At 43.1% G+C, this 27,267-nt stretch overlaps 1 protein-coding gene across 4 annotated transcripts; it reads right to left on the bottom strand.

Moving 5' to 3' along the window:
- Positions 1 to 12,443: 12,443 nt before the first annotated feature.
- Positions 12,444 to 20,752, bottom strand: LOC121184171 (GTPase IMAP family member 8-like). 4 transcript variants are annotated; one of them, XM_041041647.1, is made up of 5 exons: positions 20,656 to 20,752; positions 19,898 to 19,960; positions 17,339 to 17,386; positions 15,048 to 16,322; positions 12,444 to 14,963 (listed from the first exon to the last, which is right to left on the bottom strand). In XM_041041647.1, exons 2-5 carry the CDS (start codon positions 19,914 to 19,916, stop codon positions 13,333 to 13,335), a joined length of 2,973 nt encoding a protein of 990 aa, XP_040897581.1. In that variant the 5' UTR covers positions 19,917 to 19,960; positions 20,656 to 20,752; the 3' UTR covers positions 12,444 to 13,332. The 4 variants fall into 4 exon arrangements, with proteins under 4 accessions (XP_040897581.1, XP_040897582.1, XP_040897583.1 ...); XM_041041648.1 differs by having other exon boundaries at positions 17,339 to 17,388; positions 19,903 to 19,960; XM_041041649.1 differs by lacking the exon at positions 20,656 to 20,752 and adding an exon at positions 20,105 to 20,120 and having other exon boundaries at positions 17,339 to 17,388; positions 19,903 to 19,960.
- Between the last annotated feature and the right edge of the window lie 6,515 nt (positions 20,753 to 27,267).

The following is a 27,267-nucleotide window of genomic DNA, read 5'->3' as shown; positions in this document are numbered from 1 at the left end:
CTCTGACTCCCAATTGTCTTTTGATGTCCGATGACACTTCCTCAATCCTGCGCGCCACAGTGTTACGTGCCAGGCAGACTTTGGCAAACTCTTGCTGCTTCTCAGGACAGATATTTTTTACCATTGTCATCACACAGTCTTTGATAAATTCACCCTCGGTGAAAGGTTTGCAATGCTTTGCGATCAGCGCTGCTACCTCGTAACTAGCCTTTGTAGCATTCTCATTTGACTCTCGAGCTTTTGTAAAATATTGCTGCTGTGAGATTAAGCTAGCTTCAAGATGTTTCAGTTTCTTGCTGCGTTCATTACCTGTGATCTTGTCATATGCGTCAGCATGTTTTGTTTGGTAATGTCGCTTCACATTGAACTCTTTAAAAACAGCCACTGTCTCTTTACAAATGAGGCAGACACAGTTGTTACGTATTTCAGTGAAGAAATAGTCCAATTTCCACCCATCCTTGAACCGTCGGCCCTCGCAGTCAACTTTCCTCCTTTTGTTAATTGCCGCCATTTTAGAAAATTGGGGGGCCTCACATACTAATTTGCTGTTCCTATTTGAGCCTCTAGATGGCAGCACTTAGAACACGCAGGTAACAGCGCTGCTGCCCAATGTATTACGTAATTCTACACGCGGGCCAGGCGTTATTGATTTTATGACGGAAGCTGCGGGCCGGATGAAAATTGACCACGGGCCGCATTTGGCCCCCGGGCCGGACTTTGGACATGTCTGCACTAAACAATTCAGGGTACACATCTGAAGTTAACAAGCGACACCGCTGACTATAACGGCCGCTCAGGCAAAGGAAAAAGAGCTAGTGTCTCTAAGTTCGCCGTACATCCGCAATCGAGGTGCGTTCATGGACAGTTAGGAAATTACATTAACGTACAAATACTAACAGTACTGAAGTGGAGATAGGCTCCAGGAATGTTCTTTTCTTAGAGTGGTCAAAGTACAGAGGTGTCCCGATTAAAGAACACGTCAGACGTCCAGCTGAGTTGATTGATTTATTCCGTACTTCTTTAATGCGTGGGTATGTGTGAATGAATGAATGAGTGTAAGTGCGAAAGAGCGAGTAAGTGAGGGAGGGAGCGAGTGTTTGAATGTGTGTGTGTTAAACGTGTGTTTCAGTGTTGAGTGTGGTCTGGAACGACAATACATAATAAACGGTAAGTATAATATGCAGTGAAGTTCAGTATTTCTAACTGATGTAAACAAAAGCATATGAACGGACTGTAAACACAAACGGAACGTAGCATTTGTATCGAACCACTGTGCCGAGGTGTGGTTTGATCACGTGAGTAGTGACGTTCGAAGCAGTTGAGTGCTTCGAATCGCCTGATTGGTTCGGTTTGTTATGTGAATCACGGCGGGATCGAGTGTGTTCAGGGATTTCATTTCATTTTCTACCGCTTAATCCTCTATCAGGGTCACGGGGGAACTGGAGCCTATCCCAGCTGCTTATGGGGGTACACCCTGGACTGGTCGCCAGTCAATCGCAGGGCTGACAGAAAGACAGACAACCACACACGCACACATTCACACCTAAGGGCAATTTAGAGTAGCCAATTCACCTATCCCATGCATGTTTTTGGTATTGTGGGAGGAAGCCGGAGTACCCGGAGAGAACCCACGCAGGCACAGGGAGAACATGCAAACTCCACACAGAAGGGTCCAGACCGGGGTTCGAACCTGGAACCCTCTTGCTGCGAGGCTAACCACTGCACCACTCCACTGCACCACTGCACCACCCGTGTTCAGGGATCGTATATCTATATAGTGGCGGTCATTTGAATTTTTCTTTGCAGAGTAGATTGGTTTGTTGCGGTTGTTAGGTGTTAGTAGTAACAGTGTTGATAACGTATTTTTGGAGAATCAGTGTAGATAGAGCAATAGATTTATAAAATGAATTATAAAATAATTATCAAATTATCAAATTAGATATATATAGAGTTATATAGATAGGTTTATAGATATATAGTCCTATGGGTTTTTTCCGAGGCTGGGGAAATAGTTTGTAAAAGAAGAAACCGTTTGAGCCCAAAAACTGTAGAAAAACTGTTATTTCTTAATAAAAACTCATAAACAGTTACACAAGTACACCCACTGCCCTGTTCTTTGAGCAAACTGCCCTGTTTCAAGCACACCCTCTTTACCCACATACACATAAACCTCTCTACCAACGATGCCCATAATATACCATGATATAATCTGTATTTGCACCAGTACCATGTGAAAATTACATTTTGTATTTGTTGAGCACATCTCATGAATGTACCTGAACTATTTCAATGTTTTACAACACAATATATAAATGAAGATTATGTATCATGGTCAAGACAATCATGGTCTTCTATTATTATTATTATTATTATTATTATTACTATTATGAATATGAATATAAATAATCCACCTTATCATCTGGTGCAGTCAAACAGAAAAGCGCTATTTATCTAGCTCCATGACAGACTTGGAGTCAGACGTGTGTTTTGGTTAGGAAAAATCACGTGATTTATGACATATGAACCACTTCACTGCTTCATTCGGTATCAAAACCCTGTCATTGGTTTAGTTGTCTTGCAGCAATGTAGCGTGGGTTCGATTCCCGTCAGAGCTGCGTGTTATTTCGCTCATGAGTTAGACATTTGGAATGAGATCACATTTACCATCTGGGGACTGAACACCCAGTATTCAACATCTTTTAAGCTATGGACTATTTAGACTTGTTTTAGGATAGCTCACGATTCATAACACAAAATATCAGGCCAAGTATATCGCTGCTTCCAACAACAATCAGACGTGTCAAATACTATAGCCTATGTATTTAATATATATATTTAATATTTGTATTTTATTGTGTCAGCTTGAAACCATACAAACATGTAGTGTAGTCGAACAAGAACGTGCATGGCGGATCAAATCCCAAACAATGAACCAATAAATGACACATCTTCATTGCACTTCACTTTATTGACCACTAGATGTCCTAGTCGAGTACTGTGTCATTGAAGCCTCGGGTAATGAACCATTTTTTTGAATCAGGTGTCGAAGCTTCAACAAAGCCTCGATCAGCCATCACTACTTTTAGGCATGTACGCACTAACACTTCAGGGTACACATTTAACTTTAACAGGCGACACCGCTATTACGGCCGCTCAGGCAAAGGAAGAAAAACTAGAGTCTGTAAGTTCGCCGTACAGCCGCATTCGAGGTGCGTTCACGGACAGTTAGGAAATCACATTCACGCCAACCACTAACAGTACGAATACAACTATTTGTAAATGGGCTTTCTAACAGTGAGACTGGAGGTTGAGGATGGTAAGAATATACACACAGGGGCGTCGCACCCGTGGGGGATGTGACACCTTTCCCGGCGAGAGGGTCCAAGTTTTTTTTTTCTGCAGATTTTCCGCAGTTTTGGTAAAACGCCTCACAACTTTCGCTCTGTTTCTCTGGCCGCTCTGTTCACGCTCGCTGCCGCTGCCTCCTCTCCACTCCCTCTCCTGTTCTTGCTTCAAACGGCTTCAGACACCACCTTTGAGTGTGACCGGCTGATGATTGGTTGTTCTGCCTTAAGTCCCGCCTCTCTTGCTGTTAGATTTATCGATCGGCTCGTCCTGAGGAGGAGGCGGGAACTAGCTAAGTTCATAGCTCACACCGGCACCAACACCTTTTTCCTGGTACTGTGAATGAGTGTCCTTTTTGTAGATGTGTGTAGATGTGATTTTTTTTTTTTTATTTTATACTGAGTGTGTTTTTGTACTTTTCTAGTATCACTCTTTTAAAAGAGTATTGTATACCCTTCAGTCATTGTATTCATCGTTTTTATTGTTTGGTCAAAACATATGAAAACATATATGAAGCAAGCTTCATTGGCATCCATCCCCCACACTTCTGAAACACTTGCTACACCTCTGTATACACATATATAATTATATATATACACAGATATATATCTGTCTTTCCAAATATACACTTTTTTTTTAAATGTATATGTATATATACATACAGCCATTAATATTAATAATAATGTAATTATTGTTTTTATTGTTTTTTTTGTATAAAAGTGTAAAAATAGCTACGGTTGTGGTATACATTGTATACAGTATATACAGAATGTACAGAATACTATATAAATATATATATTAGTGATTATTATAGTAATAATTGCACAAGTAAAAAGTATAGGTGTCACGAGGCAGCTCTGCTGCCTTTGTTTTGTTGCTTTTGTTTTCCTTTCTTGTCTCTCTGTGTGCATGTGTGGGTGTGTGTGTCTTTGGTGTGGGCGTGTCTTTCAGGTTGTGGATTCCTGGGCGGCTCCTCCCCACTTCTTCCTCCTGCTCAGGCTGATTGCACTCACCTGTGTGTAATTGGGGCGCAATCAGTCGCCTCTCCAAGTATAAGAGGCTCAGGGTTCCTGTCCTTACTCGCCAGCTGTTCCGTCGTCAACCGTGGTGACTAGACTGTGCTTTTCTTCTCAAGAACATTTTGTGGATATATATACTTACCTTTATTGAACTCTGCTCTCCGGACCCCCTCTGACCAGCGTGCTCTCTCCTCCCGCAGTTTCCTCTGGTTTGATTCCTACACTCTCATTCATCGCTGCTCCTGCCGTCTCTGCCTCGCCGCCCAGGAATCCCTCCACCGTTCTGCCTTTTCTCTTTGTTTCACTTTTGTTTTAAGAACTAAAAATAAACTGGTTAAATCCCTTCACTCCTCACCTGTCTGCTTTTGGGTCCAGGCCTGATTAATAGACTCTCATAACAATAGGTCAGTGTCCTGTTGGAAAGCTACAGGGCATTCAGGAGTCTGATAGCCTGTGGAATGAAGGAGTTGTGGAACCTAGTTGTTCTGCTTCTGATACTGCGGTACCTGTAGGAAAGCCCTCTGTTATGTTATTGCATTGTGTTTATTCTCCACTGTGATTTTAGTTGTTAAGGGGGATGCTGGCCCTTTAAGAAACCCAGGCTCGGTAATTAGCAACTGTGCCTCTCTTTTGCAGTGGATTTCATGATAGTCTGTGAACTGTTCTGTTTCACCCTTCAGGGGAGGTTGTGTGCGTCACTGATGATGTAAGTTTGTAATTTTATTTCATTTATGCTTTCTTTCTGTATTTATTCTAACCATTGTATATTTGGTCTGTTTATTGTTTTGTAAGATCATTTTCTTCATATAGATACATGCCAGCTTATTTAGCCTACAGATTTATTGCATGTATATTTTTTGTTATGATATTTGTAATGGTTATTCTTTATTTCTATGGCAGAGACCACACACATACACACCTATGAACCCATACCTAGTGATGGTCCTCTAACACTCGAGGCTCCAACACATGCGCGGTAGCTCATGAGGCAGTTGTATCGAATCACCTGGCAGGATCGAGTGTGTTCAGAGATAGAATAGCTCTGTATAGTGGCGGTCATTTGAATTTTTCTTTGCAGAGTAGGTCGGTTTGTTGCGGTTGTTAGGTGTTAGTAGTAGTAGTGTTGATAACGTATTTTTGGAGAATCAGTGTATATAGAGCAATAGATATATACTATATAAATTAGATAGAGATAGAGAGTTATATAGATAGGTTTATAGATATATAGTCCTACGGATTTTTTCCAAGGCTGGGGAAATAGTTTGTAAAAGAAGAAATTGATTAAGTCCAAAAACTGTTATTTCTTAATAAAAACTCATAAACAGTTACACAAGTACACCCACTGCCCTGTTCTTTGAGCAAACTGCCCTGTTTCAAACACACCCTCTTTACCCACATACACATAAACTTCTTTACCAACAATGCCCAAAACATACCATGATATAATCTGTATTTGCACCAGTACCATGTGAAAATTACATCTCATGAATGTACCAGAACTATTTCAATGTTTCACAACACAAAATATAAGTAAAGATTATGTAGGGTTACAATCAGCCAAGCAAAATAACAAACATGGTCTTCTATTATTATTATTATTATTATTATTATCATTATTATTATTATTATGAATTATCCACTTGAAGCCACGTTATCATCTGGTGCAGTCAAACAGAAAAGTACTATGTATCTGGCTACATGATAGTCAAACTTGGAGTCAGATGTGTGTGTTTTGGTTAGGAAAAATCATGTGATTTATGACGTATGAACCACTTCACTGCTTCATTCGTTATCGAAACCCTGTCATTGGTTTAGTTGTCTTGCAGCAATGTAGCGTGGGTTCGATTCCCGTCAGAGCTGCGTGTTATTTCGCTCATGAGTTAGACATTTGGAATGAGATCACATTTACCATCTGGGGACTGAACACCCAGTATTCAACATCTTTTAAGCAATGGATTATTTAGACTTGTTTTAGGATAGCTTACGATTCATAACACAAAATATCAGGCCAAGTATATCGCTGTTTCCTACAACAATCAGACGTGTCAAATACTATAGCCTATGTATTTAATATATATATTTAATATTTGTATTCCATAGGTGAGAGTTCCTACTCTGGGTCATGACCGAAAGGACAAGATCAAGCGGTGGAAATGAGCTTCCTCCGCAGGGTGGCTGGGCGCTCCCTTAGAGATAGGGTGAGGAGCTCAGTCATCCGGGAGGGGCTTGGAGTACAGCCGCTGCTCCTCCACATCGAGAAGGGCCAGTTGAGGTGGCTCGGGCATCTATTAAGGATGCCCCCTGGATGCCTCCCTAGGGAGGTGTTCCGGGCATGTCCCACCGGGAGGAGGCCCCGGGGAAGACCTAGGACACGCTGGAGGGACTATGTCTCTCGGCTGGCCTGGGAACACCTCGGGGTTCGCCCGGAACAGCTGGAAGAAGTGTCTGGGGAGAGGGAAGTCTGGGCATCCCTGCTTAGGCTGCTGCCCCCGCGACCCGGCCCCGGATAAGCGGACGAAAATGATAATGATGATGATGATTTCATTGTGTCAGCTTGAAACCATACAAACATGTAGTGTAGTCAAACAAGAATGTGCATGGCGAATCAAATCCCAAACAATTCATGAACCAATAAATGACACATCTTGATTGCACTACATTTTATTGACCACTAGATGTCCTACTCGAGTACGGTGTCATTGAAGCCTCGGGTAATGAATTTTTTTTTTTTTTTAAATCAGGTTTCAAAGCTTCAACAAAGCCTCGATCAGCCATCACTACCCATACCCTGTTATTCTGCCTACTATAAGTAAAGTTCCTGACATTGAGATACTGCCTCCGTGATTCTTTTGCCGGAGTCACAACATCATAATGTTTGGCCGGCTCTATTCCAGCACATCCAAGAAGGCCCTTACCCTCCTCGACAGTACCTCTTTCCAGAGACCAGAGGGGAGAACAGTCTGTGATGTGGGTGTGAGCTGTCTCTGGTGGTCCAGTCTGCAGCTGTGCAGCTGCCGCACCACACAGAGATACAGTTTGTGAGTACACTCTCTATGGTACTTCTGTAGAAGGTGGTGAGGATGGGAGGGGGGCGGTGTGATCTTCTCATCCTGCGGAGGAAGTGTAAACGCTGCTGTGCTCGTTTCACCAGAGACATGGTGTTGTCAGACCAGGTTAGTTTATTTGTTAGGTACCCCCAGGAACTTGGTGCTTCCCACCACCTCCACAGCTGTGTTGTCAATTTGCAGTGGGGAGTGGCATGGCTAGTTCTTCCAGAAGTCCACAATCATCTCCTTCGTTTTATCAACGTTGAGGATTAGACTGTTACTTCTGCACCAGTCCACCAGCTGCTCCACCTCCTGTCTGTACGTTCTGTCATCATTGTTTTGGATGAGGCCCACTACCGTTGTATCATCCGCATACTTGATGATGTGGTTGGTAGTGGATCTGGAGACGCAGTCATGGGTCATCAGAGGGAAGAGCAAAGGGCTCAGGACGCAGCCCTGAATGGAGCCAGTGCTCAGCCTGATGACCAAGGAAGTGTTCTTTCCCACACGGACAGACTGGGGGCGGTTGGTGAGGAAGTCAAGCAGCCAGTTGCACAGGGTGGTGTTGAATCCAAGTGTCGTCAGTTTGCTCACCATGTTCTGGGGGATGATTGTGTTGAATGCTGAGCTGAAGTCCACAAACAGCATTCTCACCTGGGTGTTTTTCTCCTCCAGATGTTGATAGCTCAGGTGGAGAACAGAGGAGATGGCGTCCTCTGTTGAGCGGTTAGGGCGGTAAGCAAACTGACGGGTCAAAATTGGGAGGGAGTTTGGTGACCATGTGCTGCCTGATGAGCCTCTCGAAGCACTTCCTCATGATGGGGATGAGTGCAACAGGGCGGTAGTCATTTAAACAGGAAACTGCAGGTTTTTTGGTACTGGCACAATTGTGGCTGTCTTGAAGCTTGACAAGTTCAAGATGTCTGTCAGAACCAGGGTTAGCTGGTCTGCACACTTCTTGAGCAGCCGACCAGGTATATTGTCTGGTCCTGCTGCCTTCTGGGTGTTGATGTTCTTTAAGAACCTGCGGACTGCTTCAAGCTTCAGTGCCTGTTCATCTGGGTGAGGCACTGCTTTCTGTGCTGGTATCGTGTTTAGTGCCTCTAACCTGCTGAAGTGTTTGTTCAGTTCATTGAAGAAGTCAGTGTCATCCTTACAGGGCACCTGGGCTGCTCTGTAATTTGTGATGGCCTGGATACCCTTCCACATGTTCCTGGTGTTGGTGGAGCCGTGGATTTTCTGTCCATGTGCGCACTTTGCTGCCCTGATGGCCCAGCTGAGGTTGGCTCTGGCTGTTCTGAGAGCCGTCAAGTCTCCAAATTTAAAAGCATTGCTCTCAACATAACAATTCAATTCAATTAATTTCAATTTTATTTATATAGCGCCTTCCACAATCAAAATTGTCTCAAAGTGCTTTACAGAGACCCAGAGCCTGACCCCAGAGCAAGCACTTAAGGCGACAGTGGCAAGGAAAACTCCCTTTTAACAGGAAGAAACCTTGAGCAGAACCTGGCTCAGATGGGGGACCCTCCTGCCGATGGCCGGGCTGGGTGAAAGGAGGAAAAGGAGGAAGATAGGACAGCTAGGAATGGAGGAGAGGGGGAGAAAGACATGCAGTATAATACAGACAATGGACAATGTTAGAGGATCAGCATTTACATTACAGTTAGTGAACAGTTATTTGATAATGTGTGCTCAGCAGATTACAGTTATGATAGGAAACAGAGCACAGAGGCAAAAAGCTGTCATGACTGGTAATTATTTACATTACAGCCTGCAAAGAATATTAATCCAATATTTATCTGTAGCAGAATGGAACATTAAACATGTTAGAAATAGATCATTGTGAACAATAAACAGCAGCAGGTGGGTGGAGCCAGGACCATAGGACATGCAGCTCTGGAGCCAGAGGTACCTGCAGAAAGGTACAGAGAAAGAGAGACCAGAGAGAAACAAGCACAGGACTACGGGACAGAGAGGACACAGAGTTAATGACATGTAATAAAGGCTAATAAATTTGAGAGTGGGTCTGAGGAGAGAAAGAGAAAGAAGAAGAAGTGCGCAGTAAATCATGGGATGTCCCCCAGCAGCCTAGGCCTATAGCAGCATAACTAGGGGATGATTCAGTTGCCTGAGTCAGTCCTACTAAGGGCTATATCCTTAACTGTAACAGTGTCTATAGAGATAATTGTGACTAACTATAAGTTTAATAAATAACTAGGACTGTAACTACAACTAATTATAAGCTTTGTCAAACAAGAAGGTTTTAAGCTTCATTTTAAAATTAGAGAGGGTGTCTGCTTCCCGAACCCAAACTGGCAGTTGGTTCCATAGGAGAGGGGCCTGATAGCTAAAGGCTCGGCCTCCCATTCTACTTTTAGAGATTTTGGGAACCATAAGCAAACCTGCATTCTGGGAACGGAGCAATCTGTTAGGATGATATGGTACTATCAGCTCTTTGAGATATGAAGGAGCCTGGCCATTGAGGGCCTTATATGTAAGGAGAAGGATTTTAAAATCAATTCTGGATTTTACAGGAAGCCAATGAAGAGAAGCTAGTACAGGAGTAATGTGATCTCTCTTGCTAATTCCAGTCAGTACTCTCGCTGCAGCATTTTGGATCAGCTGGATGCTTTTTAGAGAGTTAATTGGACATCCTGATAATAGGGAATTACAGTAGTCCAGCCTAGAAGTAACAAAAGCATGGACTAATTTTTCAGCATCACTCTGCGACAGAATGTTCCTAATCTTACTGATATTGCGCAGGTGAAAGAAGGTGGTCCTAGAGACTTGTTTTATATGTGAGTTAAAGGACAAATCCTGATCAAGAATAACTCCAAGGTTCCTCACAGTCGTAATGGAGGCTAAATTAATGCCATTCAGAGTAACTATATGATTAGATAAACTGTTTCTGAGGTGTTTGGGACCAAACAAAATAACCGCAGTTTTGGTTTTAACACACACCTCAGCTGTGAGGTAGACATTGCTAAATTCCCGGGGCAGGTAAAACGGTCAGCATTTCACAGTCAGAAACTCTACATCCTGAGAGCAGTGAGTGGATATAGCAGTACCATTGTTGCACCATCTGTTGTTGGTGTAGATGCACACACCACCACCGCGGGATTTGCCAGTCAGCTCACGGTTTCTGTCCAACCGGAAAACAGTTAGCCCCTCCATGCTAACGGCTGCATCTGGAATGAATGGTTGTAACCACGTCTCCGTCAGAATAATGGCGCTGCAGTCTCTCACCTCCCTTCTTGTTGTGAGGTCCAGTTGTAAGTAGTCCAGTTTTGTTTCGAGGGAGCATACGTTGGCGAACAGGATGGACTGTAGCAGGGTCCTGCACGGGTTAGCCTTTAGCTGGGCTGTTAGCCCCCCTCGGCAGCCACGCTTCTGCTTCCTGTAGCACCGCTTGTGTCCCCTCCAGCAGTGGCCGATGTGTGTGGTTGGTCCCGCTGCTTCGTAGGCCGCTGGGGCGTCCCGACATAGCAGTCCGTGGTTTTGCAGATGCTCCATTGCCGCGGCATCTACTATACCATATTTACTGTACAGTTGTAATTCTAGTAATGACTTACATTCATACATTAATCTGTTAGTCGCACACTGAAGGTTACACTGAAAATACGTAGAAAAAGCAGAAAAAACAGGATCACTATCGCAAGCCAGTACAGCCGCTGCTGAGCAGAACGCCACCATCTTTTGCTCTGCTGAGGCAGCTGGAGGTGTAAATGTCAATCAGGGAGGGGAGGGGGCAAGCCTCTCCCTGTCAACCATGATGCGGCTGCCGTACCATACTGTAATACCATACTGCCGTACCAGTCTGGTTCACACTGAGCCTCAGTATCACTTTGTATTCCTGAGAATATTTACATGGACTTTATATTCTGTTCAATCTGGGCTGTATTAGATTAATGAGAAATTATCTGAAATGTTTTCACACAGGGAAAATTATTTGGCAAAGAGTCAGATTTATACTCACATTCATTGATATTTCTGTCTGTGTGAATGGCAGCAAATAACAGGAGATTTCTGGCTAATTTTGTCAACAAAGCACAGCAACATCTCTTTTCTGTGTGGACTGAAGAAGGTGAAGCTCCCTCCACCTGTCCTCAGCACAGAGGCTCCACCGAGAGCATCCTGACCACCTGCATCACTGTCTGATGTGGGAACTGCAGTCCCTGACTGTAAAACCTTACAATGGACAGTCAGCACAACAGAAAAGATCAACTGCACATTATGGTGGAGTGCTCACACTTTGTATTAAGCCTGTGTGGTGTTTGTACCTGTTAGATTTATTGTTTGCTCTTATTGTCCTCCTGTATGTATGTATGTATGTATGTATGTTTACCAGGGACAGTGCATAGCTACCAGCTAATTTTCATCTGTAGTCACATGACATCCTGGAGAGATGTTTATGCATTTGTGTTTTTCTGTTAGCATGTTGCTCTATGTGCTTCACTTTGCTCCTACACTCCAAATACATGCAGGTTAACTGAAGGGTGGATGGTTGAATGTGTCAGCCTTGTTATAGACAGGTGACCTGACCAGGTGTAGCTCATATCTCCCCCTCTGTGAGCTGGGAACAGCAAACTGTTACATATATGGCATTTTTTAATGTATCATAGTATCTACAATACATAAAAGAAAATCTGATTGTATTTATTTATTTTTGGTTCCTTTTAATTAAAAAAAAAGATATAAATTAGTAAAACTTGTCATTCATCAAGACTTTATGCAAATGAGGACTGTAATGATTGTTAGGACTGACTGACAGTTTAAACAGATAAAATACTAAAAAAATCACGAGTCAACAAGTAAACTCACATCACACTGAAAGAGCTGATGATCAGAAAGTTATGTTAACATGTTAACATGATGAAAAACTGCACTTGTTTCAGACTAAGTGAAGTTAAATGAAGATAATGATAATAAATGTAACTAAATCTAACAGCAGTGATTGATAATAAACTGTTTAAAGCTCCATGTTATGGTTGGTTCAGTGGAAATTCATATTCTAAAGCTGTGAAAGTTGAACAGATGTTAAAAATGTAAAAGAAAATTTAACTGCTGCATATCAGCTCGAACGTATCTACATCTCTGTTTATTTATCTGTTCTCAGGCTTGTTGAACCCAGTGAACCGTTTCCATCTATTTTCCATTTGTCTCATATTTAGCATCATGTTTTCTCAGGCTGTCTGTGGTGATCCAGTCAAAAACTCTGTCTCCTTCCTGTGTCTCTGGTTCTTTGTTGTCCACTTTCCTGACCTAATCACGTCATCAGGATTTGTCCTGCAGGTCAGTTAGAGACATCGTATTCAGCTCTGTCCTCACACACACTGTCTACAAAACACTGGATGAACATTAATCATTAAATCAGTCACATAACTGGTTAAAGTCCTGTGACGTCCTCTTCCATTGTAAGCTCCAGTGCAGCATTCAGCAGCTCACACCTCTTTAAGTACAAAGCTGTGTGTGTAGGTTAAATTCCCAACAGAACCATTAGATGTCACCCATGAGCCCTGAAGGGTCAAAGGTTGGTGCTGAGCTGTTAGATGGTGTCGACCAGCTTCATGTTCCACACGTGGAAGATGAGGAGGTGCAGAGATGGTTAAACTGGGCTCTGTGGACACCTGAAGTGGACAGTGTGAGACACCTGATGTGTGTGAGGACATGCTGACAGAGACTGACTGCTCTTTGATCCTGAGCTGAGAGCTGACTGCATCTCCACATGTCTGCCAGGAAACAGTGTGTGTGCTGTGGTTTACAGAGGATAAATGTCCAGTTTGTTCTGTTGTCACACGTCATTAAACAGCAGCAGCAGAAAGATCTGCTGAAAGCTGATGCTGATTAACTGATGCTGAGTAACTGATGTTGTACCATCATCATGAATAATACAGAGAGCTGCTGCAGTGGAAGCATCATCAGCAGATGGTGCATGCCGATTCGTGTTGCTCCTTCAGGTTGTTTATTTCTTCTTGTTGCTTTTTCTTCAGCTCCTCCATTTCTACCAGTCGTTTTTCTTTCTTACTTATTTCTTCTTCCAGTCGTTTTTCTTTCTTACTTATTTCTTCTTCCAGTTGTTTTTCTTTGTGACTGGAGAGACCTTGTAACAGATTATACTCTTTGCGGTGTTTCTCTTCTGTCTGTTGCTTGTCTTTCTCATGCTGTTCCCTCAGAGTCTTCAGTTCCTCGTCATGTTTTTCCATCAGACTTTCAAAGTCTTTCATGTATTTCTCTCTGAAATCATTGAATTCTTCAGCTTGTTTTCTTGCCTCCTCTTCGTATTTCTTCTTCGTTTCCTCCAGTGTGTTCTTATACTTTTCCTCTAATTCTTTTCTCTCCTTCTCCTCTTGTTCTCGTCTGATTCGATCTTCTTCTCTTCGTTGGTTTTCAGATTTTTTTCTTTCCTGTTCATATTCTTTTTGGAGTTTTTTCAGTTTTCTTTGTTCCTCCTGTCGTCTTTGTTTATCTTCTTCAGATCGTTTGTCCCACCACTCTTTCTGTTTCTTCTCCCAGGCCTCTTGTTGTTTTCTCATCTCTTCTTTACTCTGCTCCAGCTGTTTATCAATCGTTTCTTTTTCCTCTGATTCTAATCGGATTTTTTTCTCCAAAGCTGCATATTTTTCTTTCCACTCCTGACGCTGATTATGTTCTTGTTGTTTCCTCTTCCTATCTTCTTCTTCTCTCTCTTCCTGTTCTTTCTGTCTTTGTTCACGCTCCTTCTTTATGTTTTCCTCCTTTTCCTTGAGTTCTTTGTCTCTCTGTTTTCTCTCCTTTTCAGTTTCTGCTCTCTGTTCTTCCATTCTTCTTTTCATCTCCTGCATCTCTTCCTCATGGTTTCTCTCCAGTTCCTCCCTCTGTCTCTCCATCTCTTCTTCCTTCTCCTTCAGGATCCTCTTCACTTCTTTCTGTATCGCTGCCTCAGCCTCTTGCAGCATCTCATTGGTGTAACAGCTGCCTCCATTTTCCTTCACCATGGTGTTGATCTTCTTTATCAGTTCACTGACTTGTGTACGGTTTTGTTTATCACGGTTATTAAACACATGGTATCGTCCTCCACAGTCAGAGATCAGCTTCTTAAAGGAACCATCACTTTCCTCTTCAATGTATTCTTCAATGGACAGTTCGTCACGTTCCAGTGTGTCTCCTCTAGTTAAGAGAATGATGGTGAACTTCTCAGAATTCTTCCCAAAACCTTTCTTGATTAAATTTAACGTCTCCTTCTCCTCTGGAGTGAATCTGCCGATCTGTAACACCAACAGGAAGACATGTGGTCCTGGAGCCAGAAGACTGATGCATTTCACCAGCTCCTCCTGAACCTCTTCATTGGACAAGGTTGAGTCAAACAGACCAGGAGTGTCGACCACAGCCACAGGACGACCGTCCACCTCCCCCACTGCTTTCTGACACAACTTAGTGACTGATATTTGACTTGATTTGGCTTTAAACTCCTTTCTTCCCAGAATAGAGTTTCCTGAAGAACTCTTTCCACAGCCAGTCTTCCCTATCAGAACAATCCTGAGACACTCTGGACTCTGTGTCTCTTCATCACCTGAAACATCAATGGAAATAAATTTACTACAGTTGTTACAGAAATCAACATTACAGGAATAAAGACCACTGAACATGTACTTACAGCTGCCCTTGTTTTTCAGCTCTTTAAGCTCAGCCTGTTGAATTCTGATCTTTGTCTCTTGTTGTCTGATCTTTGTCTCTTGTTCTTTGGTCTTTTCTATTTGGACACGAGCAAATGTTTGAGTTGTGTAGCAGCACTGTTTGTCCTCATTGTGTCTCATCTGTTCCACAGCGTCCAACAGCTCAGGGACCTGCTGCTTGTCCCTGATGTTGAGAACAACAGATCTTCCTCCACAGCTCTGACGGAGCTCCTGGATCGACTGAGTTTTATTCAGAAAGTCAACAACAGCTGGATCAGTAGGATCTGACTCCACAGTGAACAGAATGATGGTGAAGTCATAGACTGGAGAGCTGAATGTGGTCTGGATGGTCTCTAACTCTCCCTTGTCTTCATCAGTGAGGGGATCCACAGGTAGGACCAGGATGAAGGCATGGATGCCCTCAGGGTCACAGAGGGAGACACACCTGAGTGATTCCTCCATCACTGTCTCCGGAGGTTTTCCAAACAAGGCAGGAAGCTCCACCAGGGAAACCCGACGTCCACTCACCTCTCCCTGATGTCTAACACACTCTGATGAGTTGGAGACTGAACGAAGCTCTGTCTGACCTAAAATGGCCTTGGCTGCTGAAGTCTTCCCTGCTCCTCTCCTCCCACACAGAACCAGGTTCAGAGGTTCGATGTGTCCAGACTTTGGTTTCATGGTTAAACCTGAATCCTCATCATCAAATACGTCACAGCTCAGATGCTCTGTGTTGTTCTCCTGCACAATCTGACCCAACCGTGTTAACAGCTCTGGATGTTCCAGATGCTTCTGCCACAACCATCTGTATCTACATAATCTGATCATGTGTTTTAAGGGTGGATGCTGCCTGAACTGTTCCATGGAGCCTGGACTCTCCTCTCTGGGTGCTGATATCAGAACCAGTGAACGATCAAATGATCGATCACTGAAGAGCTGAAGGACTCTGCAGAGCCTCAGTCTGTGGTCCTCAGTGAAGTCTTCAGGCTGTAGAACCAGCAGGAACACATGAGGTCCAGGATCAGAGACTCTCACACAGTCCTCTACATATTGTCTCAGTCTGTCTTCAGAGACGTCAGGAAGCAGCAGATCTGGGCTGTTGATGAGAACTATTTCTTTGTCCTTCCACTGTCCTCTGGCTGTCTGAAGGTCTGGTTGTCCCTCAGTGTCAAACACAGTCTCTCCCAGTATGAAGTTCCCCACTGAGCTCCTCTCAGACCAGCTGTTCCCCAGCAGAACAACCCTCAGCTCAGACACTGGAAAGAAAAACACAGAGTCACAAAGATGAACCAACACTGGACTGGACCTATATTCATATGCTGATGACACACAACTTTGACTTTCCTCTGATGATCTCAGCTCTGATAACAAACTAATAAAGTGTATTGATGACATGAATGTGTGGAAACCTTTTACAGCTGAACAGAGACCAGACTGAGAAACTCATGGTTGATCCTAAAGGTCAGAGACAGGAAATGTCTTCACACAGGACAGATCTGTCTGAGACTCAGTGTGTCCATCACAAACCTCTGCATTATTTTGGATTCTGATCTCAGAGTGAAAATCACATCACCAAAATCACCAGAGTTTAAAATGATCCAAACTTCATGTATTCATGTCTCAAAGTGACTCTGAGAAACTGCTTCATTCATTCATCTCCAGCAGGTCAGATACTGTGACGCTCCATTTACAGGATCATCCAAACACTCAGCAGGACGACTGCAGCTCATTCAACATGCAGCACAAAGCACTTCATGGTTTGTCTCCTCAGTACATCAGGTCATCAGGTGGAGGTCCTCCAGCTGCACCCACAATCAGATCCAGGTCTGGGGAGGGTGTGTGTGTGTGTGTGTGTGTGTGTGTGTGTCTTATGCAGTTTGTTCCATGTGCAGTTGTGTAACAGGGATTTCTATTTGATTGTGTTTGATGTTCGTTGGCTGAATGTTTCAATGATTCAGTTTCTACATTTGACCCATGATTATATTTTTATATTTCTGTTTCCAGTGTTACTGATGTTCTTGTTTATTTCTGTATGTTAACTTTCTGTTTTCAGTGTAAATCACATTGAGTTTACATGTAATGAAATGCACCATTTAAGGTGGACTGAAGAGAATCTTTGATCCATTATCAAGCTGAAACTTGTAAATTCAGCAGTGAGCTGAAATATTTGACTGAAATAAAATGTGAGTTTGTACCTACCACCTACAAAACACTGCAATTCTACATGTTGATATAGATGAGAACATTTATGACTCAGGTCACTTTGACTTACAGGTAGGTGGAAGCCATTGAAAGCTGCTGCTACGCTGCAGATGTGGCCCTGTAGTGATACAGAAAATGTAGACATTCATTCATTCACATATTGTCTGTAATGACTTCATACTTCAGCTGTCCCTGATTGTTGGTGTCCACAACCTGCATTAACATGTTCACAGCCTTCACACACTGATACAAGTATTATCTGCTCTGTCTGAACCAAGTCCATTATACCTGCATCTGTGTGAGGACACACCTCAGAACCTCAGAGGGTTGGACTCAGTAGTTGTTCTTGTTCTGCTGTGTGTCTGTTGTGTTACTGTGTGACTTCACTGAGAGAAATGAAAAACAGTCAAACTCCTTGTGTGTGTTCACATGTTTGGTCAATAAAGCTGATTCTGATTGAACACAGTTAAAGGTGAGGTATTGTGAGAAATCAGGTAATGTGAGACAGCCCCTGTATCTAGGCAATGGAACAAATTTGTGGTCATGTGACCATGATGTTTTCAAGCCCCTCCCAATTTTCCCCTGGCTATGAAGAAAAGAACCTCATGGTGATTTGGTAAGCATGCTTTTTTGATAAAAATATGTTTTTTGCATGTAAAAGTAAAATTTCTTCCAATTGTGTCAAAACAAATTGATTCAGGTAGAACAACTTATGTCATCCATGTTCATGAACTACCATCATATAAAACTCTGTGATTGATGCTAGTTGAAGATTAGCCTGAAATGCTTTTTTCTAAAAAGGTGGCTGAGGGGTAAAGTGAGACAAATGCTCTGGGGTAAAGTGATACATGTCTCACTCATTTCGGGATTTAGGTCCACTGGGATTTTCTCATATAACCGAGATATTTTCCCTGATGAAGCATTTGCACCATCCATGGTGTCAGACCAGCCAAACCCTGAGCCTGCCACTGCAGACGATCCACATGGTTCATCCACTTCAGATGGTCCACACTCTGTTGATTATCTACCTGTGGATATCCCACCCGCTAAAGCTACTGTACTCACTGATGCTAATCCATCTTTTTCATCTCCTACACGTGGATGTGCCTCCCCAGCTTACTCCAATGTGCCATGTGATTCCAGTCAACCTGGAAGTGTCTCCTCCTGTAATCTTACCACTTCCCAAATGCCCTCCCAGAAAACAAACCAAACGAAAGCGTGTGAAGACAGTTGTACTGACTGATACTCCAGAGAAGCAGGCAATTGAAAAGGCCCATGAAGAAAGACAAAAGAAACTGGCAGGTAAACAGCAAACTATCAAAGAAAATGGAAAGCCGAAAAAGAAAGCATCCAAAAAGAAGATCATAGTTAGCAGCTCTGAGGAAAGTGATGCCCCTGTCCCACTTGATGATGGTCCTGACAAAGAGAGCTCTGCGGATGAGAGAAGTGATCCAGGAAACACAGATTTATCCGTGGGTGACTTTGTCATAGTAAACTTTGCAACAGAAACCAGGAGCGTCCATTACATTGGCATGATTGAGAAAGTTGAGGATGACGAAATAATTGCACAATTTCTCAGAAGAATCCCAGGAAACACAAAAGAGTGGGAAAGACCCACATTTGCCATCAAGGAAAAGGATGTGGCACATGTTCCTATAAAGGATGTGATGAAGAAGCTGCCCCAACCTAAAAGGCGTGGAGGAACCACACTGAGAGAGCAACTACTTAGCTTTCCCTGTAACCTTTATGGCTGGAATATAGGGTAAGCTTAGAAGGGTGTGGATATGACAGGAGCCTGATGTTCTAATCCAGGTGGGACTTGTCATGTGTTCTGAGTCCAAGGCTGTTTTAATCTAACTGGTTCATCCTAAACATCCTAAACCAGGGGTATTCAACTAAAATTTTAAGAGGTCCAGTAAAAAAAAAATCTTTCAAGTGAAGGTCCGGAACATCATAATGTCAAACATTATGAATTAATTAGTTTCTCTCATTGGGTTAAGGCTGCATTTGAAAATAAAATAGAAAAAATGAATAAAACATTTGAAAAATTGTGCAAAATAAATAATAAAGTGATTAAATTTAGAAAAATAAAATACCAGCAGCTTGAGTTTCCTTTTTTCTTTGTAAACTGTCTCAACAAATTTTTACAATAAATGAATATAACATATCTTAACAACTGACCAGTTTTACAGTTTCTCTTTCTTCCCTTCTTATATCTTATACCCCCACTTTCTGTTGTTCAGTGAGAGAACTGAGCTAAAACTTGTCCTGCCAGGACTTTAAATCTGGGCTGGAATGGTGTCAGAGCCATTGTCTCTCCCTGTCTCCCGCTCACTCGCCTCTCTGTCTTCTAAAGACAGTAAATAAAGCTTCAAATGTGGACGCTGCTGCAAAGAAGCTCCAAACTCTCAGACATGGAGGCTTCACACTCGTCAGCTCGACTCCTTTCTAATCCAATCTAAAGAACTTCCTGTGTGTCTCTGCTTTTCTGCTGAATCTGCTTAAACTGTCCAAGTGATGCGTCACACAAACAGGACAGAGGACACAGTTCATTTATGATGAGTGTTACATGTGGACAGAGTGTGAAGACAGTGTGTTATCCAGACTGATAAAGTCTGACAGGACTCACCTGATGATGAGGACGCCATGATTTGTCTCTGCCAGCTGGAGACAAACTGCTGGGCTGAAGACTCTGCAAAGAAAAACACTTCAAATGTTCAGTTGTTGTGAGTTTGATCTCAAACCCAAATGTCTTCAATGTACAACAAGAACATATTAAACTACATGTTCCAGCACTAACATGTTAAACTGTTTCAGGATCAGTTCAGAAACTCACTGTGATAATAAACTGTCTCCTATGACCCTGATCTGCAGATCGAAGGATGATCAGAGGTTTGTCCTTTAATGAGCACTTCAATTATCCACTTTAAACACAGACGCACTTTCACTTAGTTTTATTAATCTGCGGTTTGTAAAGTTCAGTCTCTGAAATTGTTGCTGCGTCACATGTCAGGAGGAAAACGAAAGTAAAAACCAAAGATGGCGGCTGCGCTGACTTCCTGATAGTAAAGTTAAACATGTCAAACTGGTTTAAAAACAGAAACTCATCCAGAATAATCTCTGATAATTCTTTAAACATACCACAGTAATACTGTCTGTTAATTCTCTGTTATAAAGCCAGTGTTTACGTTAGAGGGACAAACCGGGACTCGGTCCGTTTCTCATCTGAACGACACACAACCGAGGACGATCCAGGTTCATCTAATGTCCTGAACCTGTGTCCTCCTGCAGTCACACAGTTAACTCTGTGGACACGTCCACGACACAAACAGAATATTATTTCACTTCAACTGCGTCTTTTTACCGGTTTTAGTGAAGTTTACTCACCGATAACAGAGACTGCTGCTGCACCGGGGTCCAAAGAGAAAGTAGGAAACTCTGTTTCAGAGAAGTCACCTAACCTGTCAGGGTGTGTCCTGTGAATGATGCAATTTAAAATATGTGAAAGGTATTTTTGAGTCAACAGTTTCTTTTTTGTACTATTACTGATGTAATTAGTTCATACTGTTTATATTTAATCTGAGCTGTAACGTCTGTGAGCATCAGTTTAAATAATTCACTCACTTTTAAACCTTTTCTCTCTCACAAAGTGTCATGACTAGCCCCTAAGGGGACTGTTCTCTGAACCCTTTTGGTTATGTTTTGAACTCTTGTGGACTCTCGGACTCTTGTTAAGTTTTGTTCACTGTTCCTGTTTTATTTTGAAATCATGGCCCTTGTGTATCTTGTCTTGTTCTACTTCCTGTCTTTGTCTTGTTTCCCTCCAGTTGTCATTGTCTGCCCCACCCTAACTGGTTTCACCTGTTGCCCATTGCCTTGTGTATTTAAGTCTCATTATTTCCCTGTGTCCGGGTCGGTTCATCTGTTTCCATGTGTGTGTACCTGAGTCTGTGTCTTCCCCTTGTTCGTTCCCGTTCCTGTGCCCCACCTCATGGACTTACCTTGGTTTCCTCTGTTTTCATGTAAGACCGTTTGTATTTTTATTTTTGAGTATCTGTTTCCTGCATGGATGATTTTTGGTTGTTTGAGTTTTGTTACTTGGCCCTGGACACTTCCAGTGATTTTTGGTTTATTAAAAGATTTTTAGTTTACTCCTTTTGCTTGTCTTGGGGGTTATTGCTTTTGGGTCCTGGCCTGATTCATAGAGTCAGTTTTACACAAAGATCATTTACACTGAAACAGACAGGAGAAATTAAAGCTGTGGCAAGTACAGAGAATAGAAAGTATATAGTATATAGATATAGATAGATATATTCACTCACCTGCTGAAATTCTTGCTGCAACATGAGTCAGGAGGAAAATAAAAGTAACAGGAAACAGAAACTGGTTTGTACAGAAGCTCATTACGTTCAGATCATGTGATACTGATTTTCCAGAGAGAGTCTGAGTCAGTTCTGAGACTGAAACGATTCGTTTGACAAGTGAGAGCAGCTGGAATATTAATGACATTACCCATAAACCTCCTTTCTCTCAGAATATGAAACATCAAACCAACAGGAGACAGATTTGATTAAAAACTGTGAACATCCAGACAGACAGATCAGGCTTCATGTTTCTGTGTGTAAACGTTTTCTGGACTCAGCTCCAAACATTTTAAACTGTGTGAAATGTATTTAGATAAATAAAGATGTAATCAGGTGTATAAAGCTGGTGACACTGTGTTTTCTCTGGATTTAAAGCTGAGACGTCTGATCTGGGTTCATGCTCTTCCTCATCTGAAATGTTTTCTGTCATCAAACCTTCCAAACAGCTGCAGTTCGTAGCAGACTGACGGTGCACAGGTTGTGTCTCTCTGTCAGTGAAGCAGTTAAACAGGGAAAAAACACTGAAGTGTCAGTGTGTTAATGTTTTACATCATTACATAATGTTTCCATATATTTCTAATTATACAAAACAAATAAATCACAGGTCAGTTTTAAAATGTAATCAAACAACAGACGGGCAGTGAATCTGTTAGAGAGCCACTGCTGGATCTTACTCAGTTCACCTTAAATGTCAGTATATGTCATTCCATTTGTTTTCACTGACTCTCAGGACACAGATTTTACTGATAACTGGATCTTCAGTTAAAGAAACTATAAGAATTTTATCCTCTGATCTGCAAATATTTTATTTCCACACCTGTGACACTGGATCTGCTCCTCAGCTCCTTCCAGTCAAATCTAATCATCTCTCTGGATTTATCTCTGTGTGAAATGTTCATGAGTCCTGGACACAGTTTGTTTTCACTGGATACAAACACCCGGGACACAGAGGACGTCAGGTGAGGCCGGGGACACACGGCCTGCGCGGGCCGGGCTGCGTCCACAGAGCCGCCTCCTGACTCACCTCTCATGTCAAAGTCCTGTAGTGATGGTATGAATGTTCCTGTGTCTGTCATCTTCATCATGTGAGGGACGCGACATTTGTTAAAACCCAGGTCTGTTTTCAGGTCTGGACTCGACGTGTCCGTTTAAAACTGTCTCAGCTGTGTGAGATGTAATGAAGTCGGCCTCCTGCTGCAGTGGACTGTGGTATTTACGAGCCTGAGACCACCACCTGGACTTCTTCAAAAGGCTGCTGATGCATGTTGGGACATTTTCAAAGTCTGTGGTGTGTTGGTAGATCCAGAGCACCCAGCATGTTTATACTGGGAGTTTAGACTGTGGCTGCTGTGAGAGCTTCAGGTCTCAGGCAGCTGGGCTTCAGGAAAAAATGTGTCTTTAAGGAAACTGTCACAAAGATTAAAGTCTCTGTGGTATAACTAAGTCTATATGTTCTTATAAACATGCAGAGTTTGTAACCCTGGGCCTGTTAGCAGCACAGCTTCCCTCCTGCTGAACAGATCCAGATGTTTTTCTTTGAAGTTTTCAGCTTCTTAATGAGAAATGTGGAGGAGAACGAGGAGCAGCTGGGATTTAAAGTGTTAAAGGTCCTGAAACCTGTGGATTTATAGATCTCTGTCCTGCAGCTCCGCAGGGTTTTACATGTTCATCACATCTGGGTCAGAAGGGCCTGCATGCCTGTGGGTGGGGGGGGACAGGCGTCTGCATGTCTGCTGTCAGGACGGACACATAAATACCTGGACGTCCAGATGCTGCTCTCACTGTCAGAGTGTCTGCAGGTGGACGAGAGAAGAGGAGGCAGAGAGACGCCAACATGGTCCCACTAAGGCTGTTCGCCTTCGGCTGTGAGTATCAGGCAGATGAGGGGCTGTTGGGCCGGGGTATTTATTTTGTCTCTGGGGTTTGAATCTGTTGGATGTTTGAGCTTGGACAAAGACAGTTGTTGTATAATAATTAAAAAATGTCAGAGAACTCACGACTGAAAAAACAGACTGATCAGTCAGATGTTTAAAGGTTTATCAAACTTTACGACAGATTCTCTGATACTGATGAAGAACATGTTACCTGTGTGTGTGTGTGTGTGTGTGTGTGTGTGTGTTGAATGGTGTTTTTAACACATAACCGTGTCTGAGAGCTGAACGTGAACTGTTCCAGCAGCTTTCAGCTACACTCAGACTCTCAGGACGTCTGATGTTTAAGGTCCAGCATGTACATTTTATTTTATTATTTATTTTTCTTCTTTAAGTTACTTTCATGTAGGTGCAGGAGCCTAAATGTACTTTTTGTTCATTAATATTTGGACAATAATTTAAGTTCATGTGTTGAATGGTGAGAGTATCCACAGTTCATACTGTGTCAGACAGCTCAGAGCGGAGCCACCTCTGTCTCTCATTCTCTTCTTTCTGTTTGTTTTCTCAGATTGTTTGTTCCAGTTATTGTTCTGTTTTTTAAAGTAAACAGTTGAACTGAACCCAGACGATCCTGTGGAGGTTTATTTGTTGTTTACATGGAGGGAAAGATTAAACTAAGGCTTCATTAATGAGGAAACTACAACAGGAGTCGTTTTATCTTAGCTTTTTTTTAAACATCTCATTTTGACATGAAAATGTCAGAAATGTTTCTCTGTTGGTTTATGAAACTGTAAAAAATGTTTTCATTGTTTTAACGACACAAACTGTGTGTTGTGTTTTCAGTGCTGGCTGCTGCCTGGTATTTCACTCGAGCTGCTGGTGAGTTAGACGTGACACTGAGCTTTATCAATACAGCTGACTGACCAGTAAACAGTGATGATGATGATGATGATGATGATGAAGTCGTTCCTTGCACCCTGACCCTGTGTGTGCTTTAACAGAGGGGGAGATCATCTACGCCTGTCTCAATGACACAGCTGAAATGTCCTGTGGTAAGGAAACAGAGACACACTCGTCCTTCTGTCCTCACAGGAAAACTCCCTGAAAACATTCAGCTTCAGCTGAACCTGATCATAACATCACAACTCAGCCTGAGGTTTGCTGAATTAACCTCGTTCCACAGATGTCACACTGCTCCTTTGACTCTGAACTGAACTCTGAAATAATCAGTTCAACCTGTGGAGGAAATATTCACCTTACAACACACTGTCACTCAGCGTGAGTGATTCTCACCCTTCTGACTCTAAACACTCTCTTCTCCTCCAGATGTTGGAACTAAGATAAATCTGGAACACATCCTGTACAAGGTCGGCGTGGGCACGCGGTGTGGGGAGGGGAAACGCCACCCGGACGACGGGCCCGACACCTTCTGCTCCTTCCCCTGGGCTGAGATGGTGGTGGAGGATCTGTAAGAGAACTCACCTTCAGTCTGATTCTGTTCAGTCAAACGTCCTTCCACCTTCTCTGCAGAGTCTCTGCTCAGTTTCCTTTCATGTTAAACAGATAAGTGAGGAGGCAGCCATGGTTTCAGGCAGCTGGGACGCCTGCAGTCCGGCTCAGTCTGGTTCAGGTTCTCTTCATAAAGTCAGTCACAGTTTGGGATGAACATCATTTCCTAGTTTTTTCCTTATAAACTCAGATATAATGAGCAGGAACTTTAACACTCACACTTTCTCCATTTCTCCTGTAATTCGTACCAAAGGGCGTCGGCCCTGAACAGCAGCTCGCTTCCAGGACGTTATGAGGAAAGTTTCCTGGATATTAGCTGTAAAATCCGACTTTAGCGGGTGGAGAACGGAACCAGAGGCTCCTCCCACCAGAGTCTGACCAGATTTCCTCTCTCTGCATCTCCAGCTGTGGCAGCAGGAGGTCCTGCCAGGTCCCGGTCACTGAGCTGGTGTTTGGGGAATATCCCTGTAAGGAGCAGACCAGGTACCTGGAGGTGTCCTACTCCTGCGCCAAACCACCTCCTCCACCTCCACCACCACCTCCACCCAAGCCTGACTGTACGTATTAATACACACATGCCTTAGTACTTTTACACCCTCATAGTCCCTCAGCTTAGTCTTGGAACTGGGAAATGTCCCTCTACCCAAAACCCTCAGACCTGACAAAATGTCCTCACAGCCAAGGTCAAAAGAGGCAAACACGGACACAGCTGTGTTATAATCATTGTGAGGACCTTCCCCTGTGTCTTTTCTGTCCCTGTCCGTCTCTGAAGTCGCCTTTAGACAGTCCAACAACAACAACGGTGTAAGTTCACTGAACGTCACACAGTGCAGGATGGGTCCAATAAAACCGGGTTCTGGTTCAGTCTGTGTGAGACTGTGTGAAACCTCATGAGAGCAGAGACATGTCATCCACCTGCACTGCTGTGCAACAACAACAACAACAATAATAATAATAAACAGGTCAGCACACACACAAACAGCTGATGGAGGTGAACCTCCCACAGTCTCACCTGTGTCACAGTGGAACCAGGCTGGTGTCAGGATGATGTCACTCACACCTGTGGTATATGTATGTGTGAGGTTCTTTCTCAGGTAAACACCTGTAGCCACCAGCAGCAGGAACATGTGAGTCCACTCAGGTTCACACAGCAGCAACATGTACACGTCTGTCCTCAGGGACACACTGTCTCCACCTGTGAGACTCTGGATCCTGCTGTTAATAGGTCAAATAAAATAAAGTCCAGTGGACATGTCAAAGCTTTTTAAGGACAAATCCTGATTATTACACACATTTATTTAAAACTGGACTCACTCTCTTGTGAACTGTGAAGACGTTACGCCCCCTGGTGTCGTGTTGTCAAACATCATTTAAATCTGCTTTTAGCTGAAGTTGTTTGATTTGTTGTTTCTGCTGAACACAAAGATCCTGACTCATTATTCTATGTTTCACTGCAGGTGAAGACAAATCAGCCGCTGAAGCCTGATGCTTCAAAACTTTATTGTTCATCGCTGTGGACAGAACAGGATGGACAGGAAGACATCAGCTCCACGTCCAGCACCAGACTGAGCCTGTTTGGATTCATGTGTCTCGCAGCATAAAAACATGTCTGAGCTTATTTACTCCAGAAGGATCTGAAGTCAATAAAATATAAGACTGATGTGAAACAGATCATGTTTCTTTCTGTTCATTTCTCTGCATCCACGTCACGTGACCTCCATCAGCAGGTGGAGTCTGATTTTTAAATGTTAGAAATATTCTTCATTCTTCTCAGCACATGGTGAACTTTTAACCCCGGTTCATGTTGTTGTGAGTTGTATGAGTGATTCTTTAAAGTTCATCCAGCTGTCGGAGCAAAGGACACACGTTATGAATGTGATTATAGAAAAACACATTTTATTAATGATCATATTTTTAAGCAGCTGTGAAATGAAAGCGGAGCAGAAGGGAAGTGGACGTGGGCTCAGTCAGTCCAGTACCTCAGGAAACCAGTTACACACCAGTTACACACCAGTGTCTTCATGGACAGTGACTCAGTGAGTGAGTGGCTGGATGATGGTGACTCTGCTCTGAGGCCTGGACTCCTCCTCCTCCCACTCCTCCTGTCCCCGGTCCTCCTCCCCCTCTTCCTCCTCCTCCTCCTCCTGCCCCCGGTCCTCCCCCCCCTGTTCCTCCTCCTCCTCCCCCTCCCCCTCTTCCTCCTCCCCCTCTTCCTTCCCCCCCCTCCACTTTAACTCGGTTCCATTTCTCCGTCG

This window comes from Toxotes jaculatrix, chromosome 7 (genome assembly GCF_017976425.1).
Source record: "Toxotes jaculatrix isolate fToxJac2 chromosome 7, fToxJac2.pri, whole genome shotgun sequence".
In the NCBI taxonomy this organism is placed as follows: Eukaryota; Metazoa; Chordata; class Actinopteri; family Toxotidae; genus Toxotes; species Toxotes jaculatrix.
This window is presented reverse-complemented; position numbering and strand designations above follow the sequence as displayed.

What these genes read in the sequence shown, in the direction of transcription:
- LOC121184171 (XM_041041646.1), bottom strand. Translation starts at nt 17,417, where the DNA reads ATGAATGTCTACATTTTCTGTATCACTACAGGGCCACATCTGCAGCGT. An exon ending in TCAATGGCTTCCACCTACCT is followed by an intron (nt 16,323 to 17,338) that starts GTAAGTCAAAGT and finishes TTTTCTTTCCAG; the next exon opens with TGTCTGAGCTGAGGGTTGTT. An exon ending in GCTGAAAAACAAGGGCAGCT is followed by an intron (nt 14,964 to 15,047) that starts GTAAGTACATGT and finishes TTGATGTTTCAG; the next exon opens with GTGATGAAGAGACACAGAGT.